The sequence below is a fragment of the Athene cunicularia genome, assembly GCF_003259725.1.
Source record: "Athene cunicularia isolate RWA chromosome 2 unlocalized genomic scaffold, athCun1 chr2_part1, whole genome shotgun sequence".
In the NCBI taxonomy this organism is placed as follows: Eukaryota; Metazoa; Chordata; class Aves; order Strigiformes; family Strigidae; genus Athene; species Athene cunicularia.
In genome coordinates this window covers 103171581-103187588 of record NW_020799095.1, presented here as the reverse complement: position 1 = coordinate 103187588, position 16008 = coordinate 103171581, and the positions used below count along the sequence as shown (strand labels likewise).

The following is a 16008-nucleotide window of genomic DNA, read 5'->3' as shown; positions in this document are numbered from 1 at the left end:
TCAGTTTTTGCTGCCCATCACCTTTGGCCACCAGAGGATGCCAGCAGGCATGGGATGGCTCTGCCACCCAGTTGGCCTTATGCAGTTAGGTCTGCAGTGGGTGACAGGCAGATATTTGCATACACAGGGAACCTGGGTGAGACCCTTTAGTTATAGTGTGAAGGCCAAGCTAAACCATAACAGTCCTCACAAGGCATGGGATCTGTTCCCCAGACTTTCATCAGAAAAACGTCCTGCCTGTCCATGAGTGGCTTGTGTGGGTAGATGGAGGCCCTGGGTTTACACATCATCAGAAAGCGTAGTGAGGGGAGCTGCAGAAAAGCCACACGCGATGCAGATTTAGCTAGCCAGAGCAGGCACTTCAGCTGGAGACCCTCGCTGCAGCCATCAGACATGCTGCCTGTATCAGATACCTTTTCATAGCATTTAATGTAGCTTAACAATTGCATTGGAGGCAAAGGAGAAGGCACAGTGTACAGGAAAAAAGTATATATATCCCAAAACGATACCCTTTTATTTGTAAAGCTCTGATGAAACAACTTTCCAAATGACATCCCACTTAAAAAACAATGGAAACCAACCTAACTATGCGTCAGTCACACTATACAGATTGCATCCCACATTTTCAAGATGCCTAAATATCTTATGGAGTATTTACATATGTATCAGTTAGGTAGTAAAGTTTCATTGCAATTTGTTTCTTTCCAGCATATACTTATCAATGTCAAAAAAAAATCTGGGGATGCATTTGCATTTTTGTACAACACTTCCAAGCAAATGGCTAGGGCAATTTTCCTGAGAGAAGGCTTGTTCTTTGAAACTCTTGCTTTGACAACTGGAAATACAGAAAGTGGATGGGGTTTTTGTTGCACTAAAAAGCCTAAGGATGCCTAGTTAAGTTTTTCTTTTAAATTATTTACGTACCATTAAGTTAAAATGTTTACATTCATTCATTCGTATAAAAACTGTTGTTAAATCTTATGCAAATGATTTAACACTGATTGCTGCAACGCAAATTGCACTTCTTTAAAAAAATTATTGTATATATGGAAGAAAAATATCTGATTGCTACCCTGTTTACAAATTTTGACTGACTCTATAAAGTTCAGCCAGAAGATACGAACTTTCATAAAACTCAGTCACAGTGTACTTTAAAAGTTATATCGCAGTCTTGCAAAGTGAGTAAATATTTTAAACAAAACAAAACAAAAAAACCCCAAAAAACAACCAACCCCGAATCTCCTTCACAAGCTGAACCTTGCGACACTTGTACCAAAAGTTGTGATTTCTTCCAGGGGTATAGCTGAGCTCTTGAAGAGTAGAGCAAGGCACACTGAAGATGGAGGGTGCAGGAGGAGAGGACCGACAGGGCGAAGACATCAAATGTTCAGTGTGAGACATCTGTGCCGACTCAAGCAGTATGCACTTCTGACACTTGTTAAAAAGTATCTCACTATCTCTCGTAATTAAAGCCTTTGGTACTCCCTCTCTGAGCCCCAATTCTGTCAAATTCTTGGGGAAGAAGGCAATGAGAGAATGAAAACAACTATACAATCACAAAGGCAGCACTGCTGGGTAAGTCAAGGATGTATTTCTGAAATCTATCAATACATCTAGGTTTATCTCTTTTTTTTTTTCCTTTTCCTTTTTTTTTTTTTTTTTTTTTTTTTTTTTTTTTTAAAGTTTTCAGAGTGTAAGGCTGCATTAGCTATCCCCCGGTGGGCATTTGTTTTTTCTATATTTTTCTTGCATAGATGAGGAACTGGATGCTTCGGCAGAGCCTCTTTCGGAGCCTGAAAAACACCTCTGCCACCAAGGCACAGAAACAATTTCAGAGGAATGGTCTTTGCCAGCACTCTCGCTGCCACCGTGACTGCTCCACAAAAGAAACCACGCGCAGACATCTGGGGGCTGCCGTGCAGTGCCAGGATCCAGCTTCCCTCGCGCTGGGTCACGCCAGAGCCAGGGCACACCAGGGATCCTGTCTCACGGACGCTGTCACTTCGGCCGTGGAGGTCAGGCTGACTCCTGTGTACAGCCCGTCTTGACCTGAATACTTAAGGTTGCTGCTTTCGGGACTGGTGCTCTCTCCTGGGCCAGACATCACCGACGAGCTCGCCTGGAGAAGGGGGAAGAGCAAAGAGTTATTTCATTGAGTGAGTGAGCTTTGCAGGCACTGGGGTGTGAGTGGGAGCACAGCGGGCTCAGGGCACAGCCACTATCCTGGGATTTCTGTGGAAAGCCAGGATTTGCTGTCTGCTTGCCCCTGTGCCTCAAAATCCTGAAACTGAAAAAAAGTCTCAGGGAGAGCACACTCGTTCAGCCCTGCTGATGGAAGTGATATCCACATTTGGAGATCAGCATGTGGTTATCTTCACAGCAAGATGGAAAAAAAATTGTGTGATGTGCAGAAAAACCTGGAAATTTGACCATGATGAAGGTAACGTGCATGTGTCCCACTGCCTCCTACTGAAGGGACACAGATGCCAACACCAAAAATGTGATCCAGAAGTGGTGGCACCTTTAATTTTTCTCCCCAGTGGAAGAAGCCCGATACATTCCAATTCTCCAGCAGGCTGTGGAGCACTGCCTAGAAATCAGCCTCCTTTGTGTCCCTCAGACTTTGAAATGCCTGAAGTCATTCCTCATCCTTCAAAAAGCTAGCCACAACCACTTCATCCCTGTCAGACTGGCCACTAAAGGAGATGCTCTTTTCATCTCAAGTGGAGAAACACTATGCCTTTGAACCAAGAGCCTTTTTCTTCCATGACCTACATGCACAAGACAACACACGGGGGAGCCTTGGTAGACACAAAGATGAACCTCTGAACCACCCTGGAACCAGTCCATTTGTTTTAACAGAGAAATGGAGAGTTACAAAGAAACAATCATTTTTTCCATGAGACTGAGCAGATCCGCTAAAGAGGAAAAATTCGCAGTGCCAGACAGAGAAGGGGCAATGTTTTCACCTGATAAAGGAAATGTTTAAGAGCTGACTTCATACAAAATTAACTCTTGGATATGTCAACTTTAAAACCTTAATTTACTTGTTAATGGATAGTCTTCGGATGAGATTCCATAAAAAGAGGGGGAAAAAAAAAAAGGACTATCCTAAACTGTGACTGCAGAAGCTTCCTGCCTGCTGTTTAAGTGAAAAGTATACATATTTAATCATTTTACAAGAGTAGAGCTCTTGGCTCTCCTGGAGCTGTGCCAGACTAGCAGTCCTGACATAGGAAAAGCAAGGTTTCATTTATTCAAAGGTAATTTCCAAATGGTGCTGGTGCAAGGTTCTTGTTGCCTTGCTTAACACAGGGAAAACCTCACCTTCTGAAAGAGATACTCATTGCCAGCAGTCACTTTTGTCTGAAATCACTCAGACTCCAGCATTTTCTTTAGCTTTTATTAAAATGGTTGATGGCTGCTCTTCTTCCACCCAGTCACCAACCAGGATCCTGCTCCATCAGTCTTAACCCAGAAATGCAGAGATGGAAGGAACTGTTTGCCCTCCCAAAACAACCATAATAGCTCTAAACAGAAAAAGAACTATATTTTATAGCTCTCTGAAATACACAATTGCCAATCAGTGACAACGAATCTCCACATCCTCTTTCCCTGTGACTACACTCAGAGAATTCACTGAGGGAGGTTTCATGCTAACCTTTGGGTCCTGTTTGGTCTTGCATCAGCCTAGGTTTTCAAAAATACTTTTTTTTTTTATTTCTAATACATCAAATAGACTCCTGCTAGCACAAAAGATTCAATTTTTAACAGCCTGCATCTCCCCACAGTGGAAGAAGAGTTTAAATTATACTTGAGTGGTGTTTGCTCAACCTGAGCTAAAAATACTAGGAGCTGCTTTGAAAGGTTCCCGTTTGCCCATATTTGCTGCTGTTGTTCCGGTAGGCAAATATCTTATCGCTACCTGTTTTTTCCGTGCTTGGAAAGTGTAATTCACCCTTTTCCTGATTCAACCCTACAAAGGTGGAGCACAGGGACCCGCAGTTTCCATGTGGGGTTATCAGCTACCCCTCCCTTGGGCACCCCAGAAGGGAGGACACAGAGGCACGTCCTGTTTGAAGACTGCCCATCCCTGCCCAACCAAGGCCGGATCCTGGCTCCATTGAGCCAGGGCAGGCAGGACTTGGGCAGGACTGCTGGGCCTGGAAACCCCACCCTGGTAATGTCAGCAGCTCAGGCAGCTCCCAAAGTGAGACATGGAAAACAAACTCTAGCTCACAAAAAGGATGTGGCTGAATCACAGCTCTGCTCCTGAGCCTGCCTATGTCTGCTCTTACTTCTCTAGGTTTAAGGGATGAAAAATGACAGAAGTTACAGTTAGTTATTACAGGACATTTGTCAGCTGGAATAAATAAGCTGAACAATGCTGCCGAAAATGCTGCTGAAGTCAACAAGCTCTTCTAATTCACAACAGCTGGCTCAATAAAAAGGTAATGGATTTATTTTTATTACTGAAATCTGATAATAGGATAGATAATCAACTGAAGGTCAGCTTCCTGGGGGGGAAAAAAAAAAAAAAAAAAAAAAAAAAAAAAAAAAAAAAAAAAAAAAAAAAAAAAAAAAAGAATTAAGCCCTTTGGGAAGAGCTTGCCTCCCAAACAAACAGAGGAAGGTTGTGTTTGTATCTGCAAAGGTTCTTTTAACCCAAACCAGGAGGAGCTGGTCATGGGGCAGCCTGCAGGCAGGTTGTCCAGATCAGAGGTGGCCCTTCTGTAGAGGACCTGCCCACCACACTCACAGGGAGAGACCTCAGCCAGAGCCACAGAGGGACTTAGACACCTACATCATACTGAAACCTGCTATCACCACCCTGGAGCCAAATTCACCCCCACTAAAGCTAGCCAGGTTTGAACCAGGCTGCTCAGCCTGTGCTGGTCAGCACCTGGGGAACAGCACCAGCATCTCTGGCTGAAGGTCTCCTGCTTTCTTCCAGCCACTACTTCCTACACAGTCTGCCCACCACAGAGAGCAGGGAGAGGAGAGGGCCTGCACCCCACACCGTCCTTCCCTCACACCTCTGCAGTCGAGAGGCAAAAGCTCTGGGCAAGGACTTGTGCTAAAAGCTTGAGTGGGTGGCAAGAAGCCTTGAACTAGACCTTTGCTCTATCAGATAGACCTTTGCTCTACCCACTTCGCAGGTTGAAAATGCTCTGTGGATTTTGGACACTACACTAAGTCTGTGGTAATCTTCTATGAATTTTGGACATTACATTAAGTCTGTAGTAATCTGACTCTCAGCCGACACTCTCTTCCTCTTCAGTTAAGCCTCATTTAGTTTAGCTACACTTAAATGATAAACATAGTCAGTTGATACACACTTGCAAAAAACTTCTTTTGCCTATAAAGTGTTGTGGCAAACTGTGGTGAAGTCCTTTATTTTCCAGCCTCAACCTCCCTGCCATAACTGCCATCCCCACCAAGAGCACTTTCTCCCATACTGTCACTCCCTGGTTTCTGAAGAGCAAGTCTCAGCACTGCAAAACCACAAATTTTTTTTCTGATTTAGTGACCCTCTTAGTACACAAAGTTGTCATTTCTTGTTAGTCAAATTGATCCATTTGTTTACATTGCAAACGTGTAAGTTTACATATTTTCTAATCTCTGCTTTGTATTATAGCAACATAAAACTGTGGTTAATACTTCATTTATTTCCTAAGGGAGGCAACATCCAGCGTGGCTTGAGAAAGCTGATGACCCCACTGCTGTTGAGTCTGTGAGTAATTTGCTTTATTGCTTTGAGAATAAAACAAAACCAAGAAAAATGTATGCATATAGAAATTTTGGGTAGAACCAAAAATACTCTTTTTCCTTGTTTTTCCCTACTGAAATGAAAAAGCTGGATTGCTTTGTTCTGTTTAATACAAAATTAAATGCTCTCTTTCAGGTACATGTACATGGAGAAAAGAAAAGACTGAATGTGTGAAACTAAGTGGGGAGAAGAAAGCAGCATCTTATTTTGTCCAGGAGTGAGGACTAATGCAAAAGAGGTAGGAGACCAAGGGAAGATTTAAATCGGAGTATCAGATCTCCCAGCATAATGCCCTGACTACCAGACTATTTGGTATTTTAGGTTTCCATGTTCCTCATGCCTCCTGTTGATCTTATTCCACCTGGTTTAGAAAAATATTTACTCATACCAGGACTGAGGCACAGTGTTCCCATTTTCCAGGTGAAAGTCCTACCAACCATGCTGCTGAGCCTTTCTCATGGAAACTCTGTCCCGACGGCTACAAAATTATTCTATACCATCTGAAATCTTATCATCGCGTAGTCTGAAGGACCCTTGGCTATTCAACTTTCCAATATCCAGGTGGCTAGAAGATTTCTTGAAGAGTTTGACTCTCTTCAGTTCATCCAGACTCTGGGAGATACTATATGGAGGCTGATTCCCCTATAGCTGCAAAAATGTCCAGGTTGTCAGGCATTCTGGGGACAGCTGGAAGTGCATTTTCCTGTTAGCTCACCACCTGCCAAGGCCATTTCAGTCAGCTATCTCACTTTCCACCCTTCCACTGAAGAGCTTGTGAACCACTTCTCAAGGTAAACCTCCAAGGGAAGTAAGCGCTAATTTTACCTGCAAGGCAACTGTCCTAAGTTGTTCTATGGTGTGTGATTATGGTCCTGAGAAATCTCCAGACTGGAGGCAAAGGGCACGATAGAGTCTTCTGAAAGAAAAGCTCCCCTGGTGCTGCTGAGCTTTTATTGACATCAGCCCTGGCTCAAGGAGCCTCCATGTCCTGCCATAAAAAGCAGATTTTACAACAGTTTTCATACTGCCTTTTATCCTAATAAGGGAATAAAACCCTTCTGGTAATCACACTAGTTGGAGCCCCTGCATGAAAATGGATGGGTGTGCACTACAGTCCATGCCCTTCGTTTAGCAACTTATTCTGTGTAGCTTTTCTTTGTACAGTTTCAGCAGCATCAAAGGGAGAGCAGGTATAGATGCAGATGCAGGCTATCTGAAGCCCTCAAATCTTCTTTTTATGGGGACGTAAGGCAACTTCATATATTATGCAGCTGAACATTTTCCATATTAGTAACACAGGACACACAGTACTTACTCTGCTTAGGAAAACAGAAATAAGCCCGAATTCTAGATCCAGATGTGAATTTGGCAAACAGCCCCTTTACAATGGGACAACAGAATATCTCTGATCCAAACACTTCTGCATTTTGAGATGTTTGAAATCAACTTTTCACCCACCGCAATTCATTAATCATATCTTTTAGATGTTTAAATTTCAACTAGAACCTAAAATTGGCATTTAAGGTTCTTGCTAATTTGTCTCAAAATTGGCATCATATAAGATTCCCTTCATGAAACAGATAGTCTCAAAGACATTTCCAAGACTAATCGCTGCCCTTCTCTTTTTCTTCTGCCCCCCTCGTTATTTTACTTTAAAAGAGATAAAGAAAGGTAGGGCAAAAAGTGAATATTACTGACACAAATGAATTCTGCTGAATTTCATTTCCATTAGGTTTCTACATAACTGGGAACTCTTTTGGCAGCCTCCCACAAAGGGCATAATAAATTGCTTTTGTACCAGTAGAGGAATTCATTTTCTCTGTTTCTTTTAGCAACAACATTGCTGTGAATTTCAGAAAACAGTTTCTAAAACGTCATCAGATTTCTCTGCCTAATGTCAATTTGGCATTTTTCCCCTCTTCACAGAATAAAGGCTGGAGAAGTAAAACCAGAGCAAAACAAAAACAAATTGCCATGCCAGTTGTGTAACGTTTGGGGAATGAGCCAGGCTCGCTCTTCCAGCAGGTGCTTGTGTTTCGGCAATGTCACCAGCGCCGCTGGCAGGAATTGACACTATTCTCATTAAAGCAACTAAATGTTACAGAGCCTGCATTCATCCACCTGAGGGTTTTTTCCCCTCCTGACATGACCTGGAGAAGTCTATCCTCCTTCTGCAAAGCCATTGCCTGTTCTAAGAATAAATGCAAACCTTCAGGCTATCCATGGGTCAACTCAAATGCGGAAAAGAATAAGGAAGGAAAATAGAAGTCTAGTAGGGTGTCTTTGCTTCAGCATGTGATCAAATTACAGGCTACCTCGTTCTAAAATGCTGACATCCCTTCACTCCTGCAACTTCAATGGCCCTTATGAGCTCTCAGCCCCTCCCACGGGATTTGGACCCATAAGAAATTATTTCATTTCCTTCACAGCTAATGATCATGTTCCCAAATGATTTTGGGGGCAACAGGAGCCAGTCTCAACAGCCACCACTTTCTATGTTCAGCTTCCAGCCTCCCCTGTCCCAAATCCATTGAATTGCTGATGCTTGGGCAAAGGGAAGGAGCCCAAGGGAAGGATCTGGTCATACCCATGACATGCCCTGTCAACAGTTCCCCTGCAAAATACCATCCTCATTACGTATATTTGGGGCTGGGGCGCAGGGGTGGGAGATCACCAGCCCCTCATGTGAGGTGGAGCAGAGTCAAGGGGATGCCCGTATGTCTGGTCACTGCTGCAACCTCCCCACTTCGGTGCATTTCACAGCGTCTCTCCATCGCTTCCTTTTATTTAAATTTTTCACAAGAGGAGATTTGCAAGTGCTTTGCATATGCAGGGTACATATGATTGAATCACGGTGGGGGAAAAGGCTATGCAGATGTTACTGTGCTGCCTGCTGGATTTCCCTGGCCCTTGCACAGGTATCCTCTCCCAGCCTGATCTACTATGGAAAAATCAGGGAGAAGTCCTGGCACTGGGGGATGCCTTCCTTTGTGTAACTAAAAGCTGCCTCAGGGTCTCCGGGAGTTGCCCTTAGATGCTAACAACTCTCAAATAGATTTTTGGCTCATGAACCACGCCCTGCCCAGCTCTCCTCTGGTAGCCACACAACTCCACCTGGCAAAATTGTATTACAAAGGGTACTATTAACATTATAACATGAAGAATATTAATAGACAGGTTCGATATACTGTCCTAGGGAGAAAGGCTACAGAAAGGAAGACAGGCTTTAGCCAGCCAAGAAAGCAAGGGCATAGGAGAAACGGGATCTCATCTGTATGGCCTCTCCCTGCCCAAGCAGCACACAGCTGCGCTGCCTCCAGCCTATGCCACTGCCTCAGCTGCAGCTAGGATTGTGCTTCTAATTCTGTCCATTGTATAAATCTCACGACATTCCTCAAGTAGGTAGTCCCACTTAGGGAAATCTAAGGAAGATTTAAGGAAAATCTGGCTTCAGTTTTTCCTTTGCAAATTTTAGGGGAGAGCCTAAAACAGTGCCTAGTAGTTCACTGGGGGAAGCCTGAAATCCAGTAACAGTTCACTTTTGGTTAACGTTCCTCTTTTTTTAATGTGATCTGTTTATTTTATTGGACTGACAGGGTTTTCTTGTGTCAAAGACAAGCCATTTTAGTAATATCCTTGTCTGGCAGCATCCAAACCCAAAACCCAGTGCCTCTGAAACTGGGTGGCCCTGTCAGTCCACGAACAATCGCATTTGCTAAAAATGTTTTTTTTTTCCTCCCCTTGTACAATGAAACTTTGTACGTCAGGAATTAAACTATTGAAAGGAATTTGGATGTGGGAACACCGAGACATATTGAAAAATAGTTATTATAAACAATGTCTTCTTTTTATTAATAAAGGAGTAGAGAAAGCCACACTAGGAAAGCTTTTCAAAGAAATGATGTGGCAGATTAAAGGATACAGAAGGCCTGAGGAGTAAGTGTGGATATAGATATCTGTAGCCAAGGGGTTAGAAATTAATCTACATTAAGCTTCACAACTTTAGTGGTAGTATTTGTTATTACACATGCTAACTGAGTGAAGAAAGGAAGTTTGAGATGGTTTGAGTACATGATGTAAAATAAGGATCAAAAATAAAGCAGGGGATGGTCAGCGCTCCTCTGGTGCTCCTCTGGAGCTCGGTGCTGCCAGATGCTGAGCATCTGGCCCCTGAAGAGCCCCGTGCGAGAAGAGGGCAGATCCCCTACACACTGCAATCAGTGGGGCGCCCCAGGCTGGTTTCAGCTGGGTCTGAATCAGGGTTTAAAAGTGCACATCTTAGTTTAAAACAAAAGCCTTTATATTTCCCTTCATACAGCAGGATAACACTTCGCTGGGATTTACCAGTCGTTTGGGATAATGTGTAAAAATGCATATGGATGTTAAACAGCTTTTGAAAAACGTGAGAGCAGCAGTGCCTTGAATTATAAATTTTTATCAGATAATTTCAGAAAAAAAAGGGGTACATGCACAATTGTTTCTTGAAAGGATCAATCAGGCATGATTCATTGTCTTTGCTCCAGAAGACAACCTTTGCAATGGAAGAACCTGAACATTTCAAAACAAAATGTCTGGGGTTAAGCTATGGTTAACTTAATCATAAAAATTATATAGATCTTAATTAGAAGGTTTGTAAAGTACTTCAGCTTGTCATTCTGTTTACAGCTATTATATATGTAATATCCTCCGAAAATCTTGTTCCAGTATCAGCTAACAAAACTGGAAAGTTTGTTTAGATTATTGTTCTGCTAGATAAGATAAAAGCTGTGATAACATTGCACAGTGATCAGTCTGCTTACAGATACGGACAGCGGCTTACCCCAGAGGCTGCAGGCTGTGTGCTGGGAGAAGCAGTTTTGCTACAGTCATCTGAGTTAGTAGAAGACGTGGATGTTGGAGTCATAGGAACTGCACTAGTACTGTTACCTGAAAGATCGAGAACTGGTATTAAAAACAAATATTTTCCAGCCAGGGGAAAAAACTTTTGCAGCTCAACTTTCTTATCTTTTTGTATTTACCAGAGCATGCCTTTGACTTATTTATGTTCTTAGGTTTTCGCTTCCTGGTCTGAATTCCTTCTTTTTTCATAGCAAGGGGTCGGGGAACCTGAAAAAAAATAAATTTCCACACCAATCAGAGTTGTATATGTGCTCTAATATCAAAAATCAAAATACACTACAAGATCAAATGGTGATGTTGAAAATGCCTCTATAGTGAGTCAATTTTTCCTGTGTCACAGTATCGATTCTGAAAAACCTTTGCATTTTATTTGGGCAAAGCAGTGGGTTGTTTCAAGGGGAGTTTTAGCTGAATAAAGAAAGCAGGGAAAGTTTTTTCTTGATGTGAACAGAACAGTTTTTCCAACACCTCAGTCAGTCCACAGGTAAACAGCACACATCTAGGGAAAAACAGCCACTTTTGGCCACACGTCACATGAAATTAAATTGGAGGGGGTATATCTGATCCCTGATTCCTTATTCCAGTCAGTTAGAAATTATCTCCAGTGGCTGATTCTGGAAAGCAAGAATGCATATGAGGGGAAAAAATACTCCTCTTTCTGTGGACCAGCTACACAAACCAGATCATTGCCGGTAAGTGTCTTAGGACAGAAGCTTTTGGCCACAATCAACTTACTTAGTATTTGTTCTTATAAGCAGTTCTGCCTGTGATACAGCTTCATAGTATCCAAATTTATATTTAGAGGCAAAATGTTCTCAAAAATAAGATTTGTGTTCTGTGTCACCATAATGATAGTCATTATACAGAAAACATTGGCTTAAAATATATTTTAACTGAATGATAACATAAGTTTGGGGAAAGACAATTCAGGCATATGCTTACTATCATTATGATGTTTAAACCTGCAATATAATTTCTTTTTTTCTTGAGGACTAGACCAAGTTCCAATCACTCCTAATGCCCTCACTCTTCAAACACTTGTGCTTGACTGTAACTTAAGCCACAGGACTATAAAAGGCTCCAAGTCTCACCCAAAACATACTCCATGACATTCAGGATAGAGCTATTTTATTCCTCCATTATTGCCTAGCAAAGGCTGAAATGACATTTAAAGTTTTGCTGATACAGCTGTCTGTCCATGAAAAAGTGTCTTATTAAAGGTCTGGGGGGATGGGGACAGGGGGGGGTCCCCACTGAAGAGCTGGTTTAAAGAGTGGCAAAAAGACCTGTACTGTACCACTCACCCAGAGGTGTTTTATTTGTACAAATCTGTCAGGAGAGCTAAAACACCGAACACATAACTTGTCAAAAGTACAAAAGCATACCTTACTAAAATGGGATAGCCATTTTCTAATGGCACGCATTTTTTCGGTCATTTATCCGTTTTGTTTACCATTTTTTAACTCCGCCATCCAAACCATGAACCAAGATCATTAGCATCAACAGAAAGTTGCCCCAAATTGAGAAAGCCTAATGCCACCCCCTGAAGCCACTGGGCTCCCACCATCAGAAGGACCACCCCTTCCCCAAAGGAACATCAGGGCCAGCAGGGAATCTCCCTCGGCAAAGCAGCTGCTTACCCCATGGAGCTTCATGTAGAGGCCGCAGGCATTGCAGACCGGCTCACCCTCCGCGTTCCTGCGCCACAGGGTGGTGGTCGTGGTGTGGCAGTTGGCACAGGACAAGCCCAGCCGTCGCGACGAGGGCTAGAGGCAAGTGTAGGCAAACACAGGCGTAAACAAGCCCGCAGAAGCAAATGATTTATGTCTTTACAGTTTATAAAAAGTACTTTAACATGCAGCAGGGATGGTAGGAGGGTTTTTTAATAGCATCTGTCTGTGACATCCCAGAATTAAAACAAGATTGTCCTCATTTCAGAGAATGGAAAGCTGACATGAAGAGACACTGTGAGTTTGCAAATCTGGGCAGCCGTGGCAGAGGCTAAATTCACATTTGGGAGCTGCTGGCCTGGATACCTCTGTTCAGACCACCGGGCACTGGCTGTCCTCCAGCAGGACAGCTAGGAAACATCTCCACTACAGCTCCATCCAGCTGAAGAGAAAGCACACCACTCCTGTGCCACCTCTCCAGCCAGTTCAATGCCCTCTTCCCTGTGTGGTGGGCAAAGACGCATCTCTGAACCTGCCACCGATACTCCTGACCCATTGGAAAAATTAGCTGCTTTAATCACCTGCCCTTGGTGGCACCACAGCTAGGGAAAACTTTCATGGGCATCCCAGGGGTAACACATACACCAGCGGCATCTTTGTAAAATAATTCTTTTATCATCACGCATTTTATCCTTGCATGAAAAACAACATGCCTCAGGAGCGTGTTTTACAGAGCAGAGCTTCCCCTCGGCCAGCAGAAAAGCTGGTGGGTGACAACAAGGTCCCCACTGCAAACAAGCCATTTATGACACTCTTCCGTGGAGTTTGGAGCCAAGATGAAGCAACCTTGTATCAGAAATAACCATATAACCCGGAGCTTTATGGCTGCAGGCTGTATATCATAAGTGAAGGCAGTCCTCATAAACATGTGAAATGAAGGTGAATGGGTTATAAAAGTCCCTGTAACAAGTGGTCTCTTTTACGTTCATCACAAGCAAAGAATTCCAGCTACATCATAAATCTAGTCTTTTTCAAAGTATCGCATTGTCAAAAAAAATATAAAAAAATCTGTGCCTAGCTCTGTGTCTGGCAGCTGAACAAGTTTACATGCAGAAGTCAGTTTTAGAGGATTGCATTAATCTTATTCTGACTATAAAGCACCCATAACTGAAATTGCTAACTTAAGGGTACAATGCCCTTCCTCTTGAATCATTTACTGCTGGGCTGTTAGAAGTAACTCGGACACCTTTGATACCACAGAGCTGCCTGCCACTTGGGAAACCGATAAAAGTGTTTTGAGAATGAAGAATATTCCAGAATAATAACCAAGTTTCTTGAATTTTATCTGTTCAAGTTTCTTAGCAGTAAGCCATCATCTTACACCACAGCTCAGAAAGAACTCCGGATTAAATACAAATTTTGTAGCTTTGAATCAGTAACCCATTATTAATTGCACAGAAAAAAAAAAAAAACCAAAAAAAAAAAAAACACAGCCAAGTGTAATATAGGCTGAAGTACACACGTATATTTTTGATTCTTAAAAATCCAGGTCTCATGAATACAGAATTTGTGGCCACATTATTAAATACGTATGCACACAGCGTCCAAATTGTGCTCCTCGATTCAATACAAGTTTTACATGGATCGGGTAAAAGAAAAGCTGGTCTTAACACATATGCTTCGGTTTTTTTCTTTGCAAGTGAAATGCTGTCAGACATTTCACTCTGTTAAACCTTTCTTTCTTTTGTATGCAGTCTGGTATAAATCTCCATATATTTTATTTCAATAGTTTTTGCTCATTCCCGTATCTAAACAAACGGGGGTGGGGGTGGGGGGGTGGCACGTTTTGAAGCTAAAATGACTCTTCTGCTGCAGGAATTTTATCAGAAACTTCGAGGCAATCTAAACATGTTTAGCATTTTCAAAACATTTTCCCTTCTCACCTACATATTTCCAACTGTATGAACACACAGTCATGGCTGATTTATAGTTATGGCCAGGGTACTCGGTAGGGATTGTTATGCAGAGCTATTTCAGAGTTATTTCGCCGAGGTGTCAGGCTGAAATCGGGCTGCAGTTTGACTCTGTTTTAGTCTCCTCACCCCCACCCCTCCTTCAAGAAAATAAGACAAGAAACACAAAAATTCCAGAGCCAGGTATGAGATACTTGAGATCTGCATTGGGCCAGGGTGCCATGGCCAGATGAGCTCTGACTCTTCAGACAAGCGTCAGATCTGGCCAGTTTGCTGTGTTTGTCTCCGGTAATGAGATAACACCTCGTGTCATGAAATTCAGTGGACAACCAGATAGAAAAAATGGGCACCCAGCAGTAATTAACCTCTAGCTTACACTTAAATTAACTCTGTTTTTTTAAAGAAGGTTTTTAAGAAGAGGTGGGGGTGGTTCATAAAGCGCTTACTGTCTGCTCTGATCATCGCGCTTTTGTTTTTTGGTTGTTTCCCCTGCTCCCGTAAGGGCATTAAATTCAAACGGTTGTGAAATAAAAGAATGGAACGTGTTTTAACACTAGGAAAACAGGCATGGAGCAAAGCAGCTGGCGTGATTGAAAGGCGCTTGAAAGGCTGATGGTTTGATACACTGTCTCCATACACAAGGGTCCAAACATCAGCTTGGATTATACCGGCGTGATTTATTGTGGCTCGCTCGGTAACAGCCATTACTGAAGAGTGTATTCTTTCTCCCTGCTGACCTCCACCCACATTTGCTAAACATAACGCGCAATCCCCGCTTGTTAATTTTCTCCTTGCCTATTGAGTGCCAGCCTGAGTTATAAACAGGGGTTCTGGTTTGTACTATTTATTTCCCCCCCCTAGTTTTAGGAGTATATTTTTAGAAAAATTGCCGTTCATTTCTTAAGAGCAAAACAAAACAAAGGCTATTATCATTGTTTAAACAATTGGTTTTCTTTGAATTATATACAAAAGTTGCTTACATTCCCAAGGATCGAGCTCTCAGCAAACAAAGCAGGTCTGGAGAAATTCCTAGTTCTCTGAACAAACACTTTCCAACCTTGATTTTTTTTTTGTTTTCTGTTGGAAACGTCCAACAGCAGCAGCACAAATTTCTTCCAAGCCACCGATGCCCCCTCACCAACGAGGTCCAAAAAGTCAGGCCGGCCTGTGCCTGGTGAGCAGCTCACGGGGAGCAGAAGGCGATTTTGCCAGCGTAGGTCTCAGAGGTGGGCCTGAAGCTGCACCCAGAGAGCTGCCAGCCTTGTCGCCCCTCACCATGGCCTACAAACCTGATCAGGAGCCCCACTTCGGGTTTGCAGCTGGAGGAACAACTGGGCTACCACGCTCTGGTCGCGCTCCCTCATCCTTGCTCCCGCTTTCCCCCCCCCGGCCAGCATTGACTGCGGGTCTCTCGGGGCGCAGCTTCTCTCGCCCCCCTCCTCCCTCCATCCCCACTCACCACTCTCTTCTGGGGCTTGATGAGGGGCCGGCTGAGGCCGTTCATTTTGGTGTAGAGCCCGCAGGCGTTGCACAGGTAGTTGCCGGTGCCGTCCCTCCTCCACAGCGGGGTCTGGATGGAGCCGCAGTTGACGCACTCCCGGCTCTCGGACAGGTCCTCCAGCAGCTCTGGGGGGGCAGGAGCAGAGGGGAGAGGCGGTGGGGCACGGCCGCCGGTGGGCACGGAGCCCCGTGGAGC

General features: G+C 43.4%; 1 protein-coding gene across 1 annotated transcript in view; it reads right to left on the bottom strand.

Annotated features, from left to right (window-relative positions):
- Positions 1-1688: 1688 nt before the first annotated feature.
- GATA6 (GATA binding protein 6) overlaps positions 1689-16008 on the bottom strand; it is a 16001-nt gene continuing 1681 nt past the window's right edge. The window contains exons 2-6 of the mRNA XM_026841446.1: positions 15772-15997; positions 12310-12435; positions 10789-10876; positions 10590-10696; positions 1689-2119 (exon numbers count right to left, since the gene is read on the bottom strand). Coding sequence (XP_026697247.1) covers positions 1952-2119; positions 10590-10696; positions 10789-10876; positions 12310-12435; positions 15772-15997 — 715 coding nt within the window. The 3' untranslated portion in view covers positions 1689-1951. The remainder of the gene's footprint in view (positions 2120-10589; positions 10697-10788; positions 10877-12309; positions 12436-15771; positions 15998-16008) is intronic.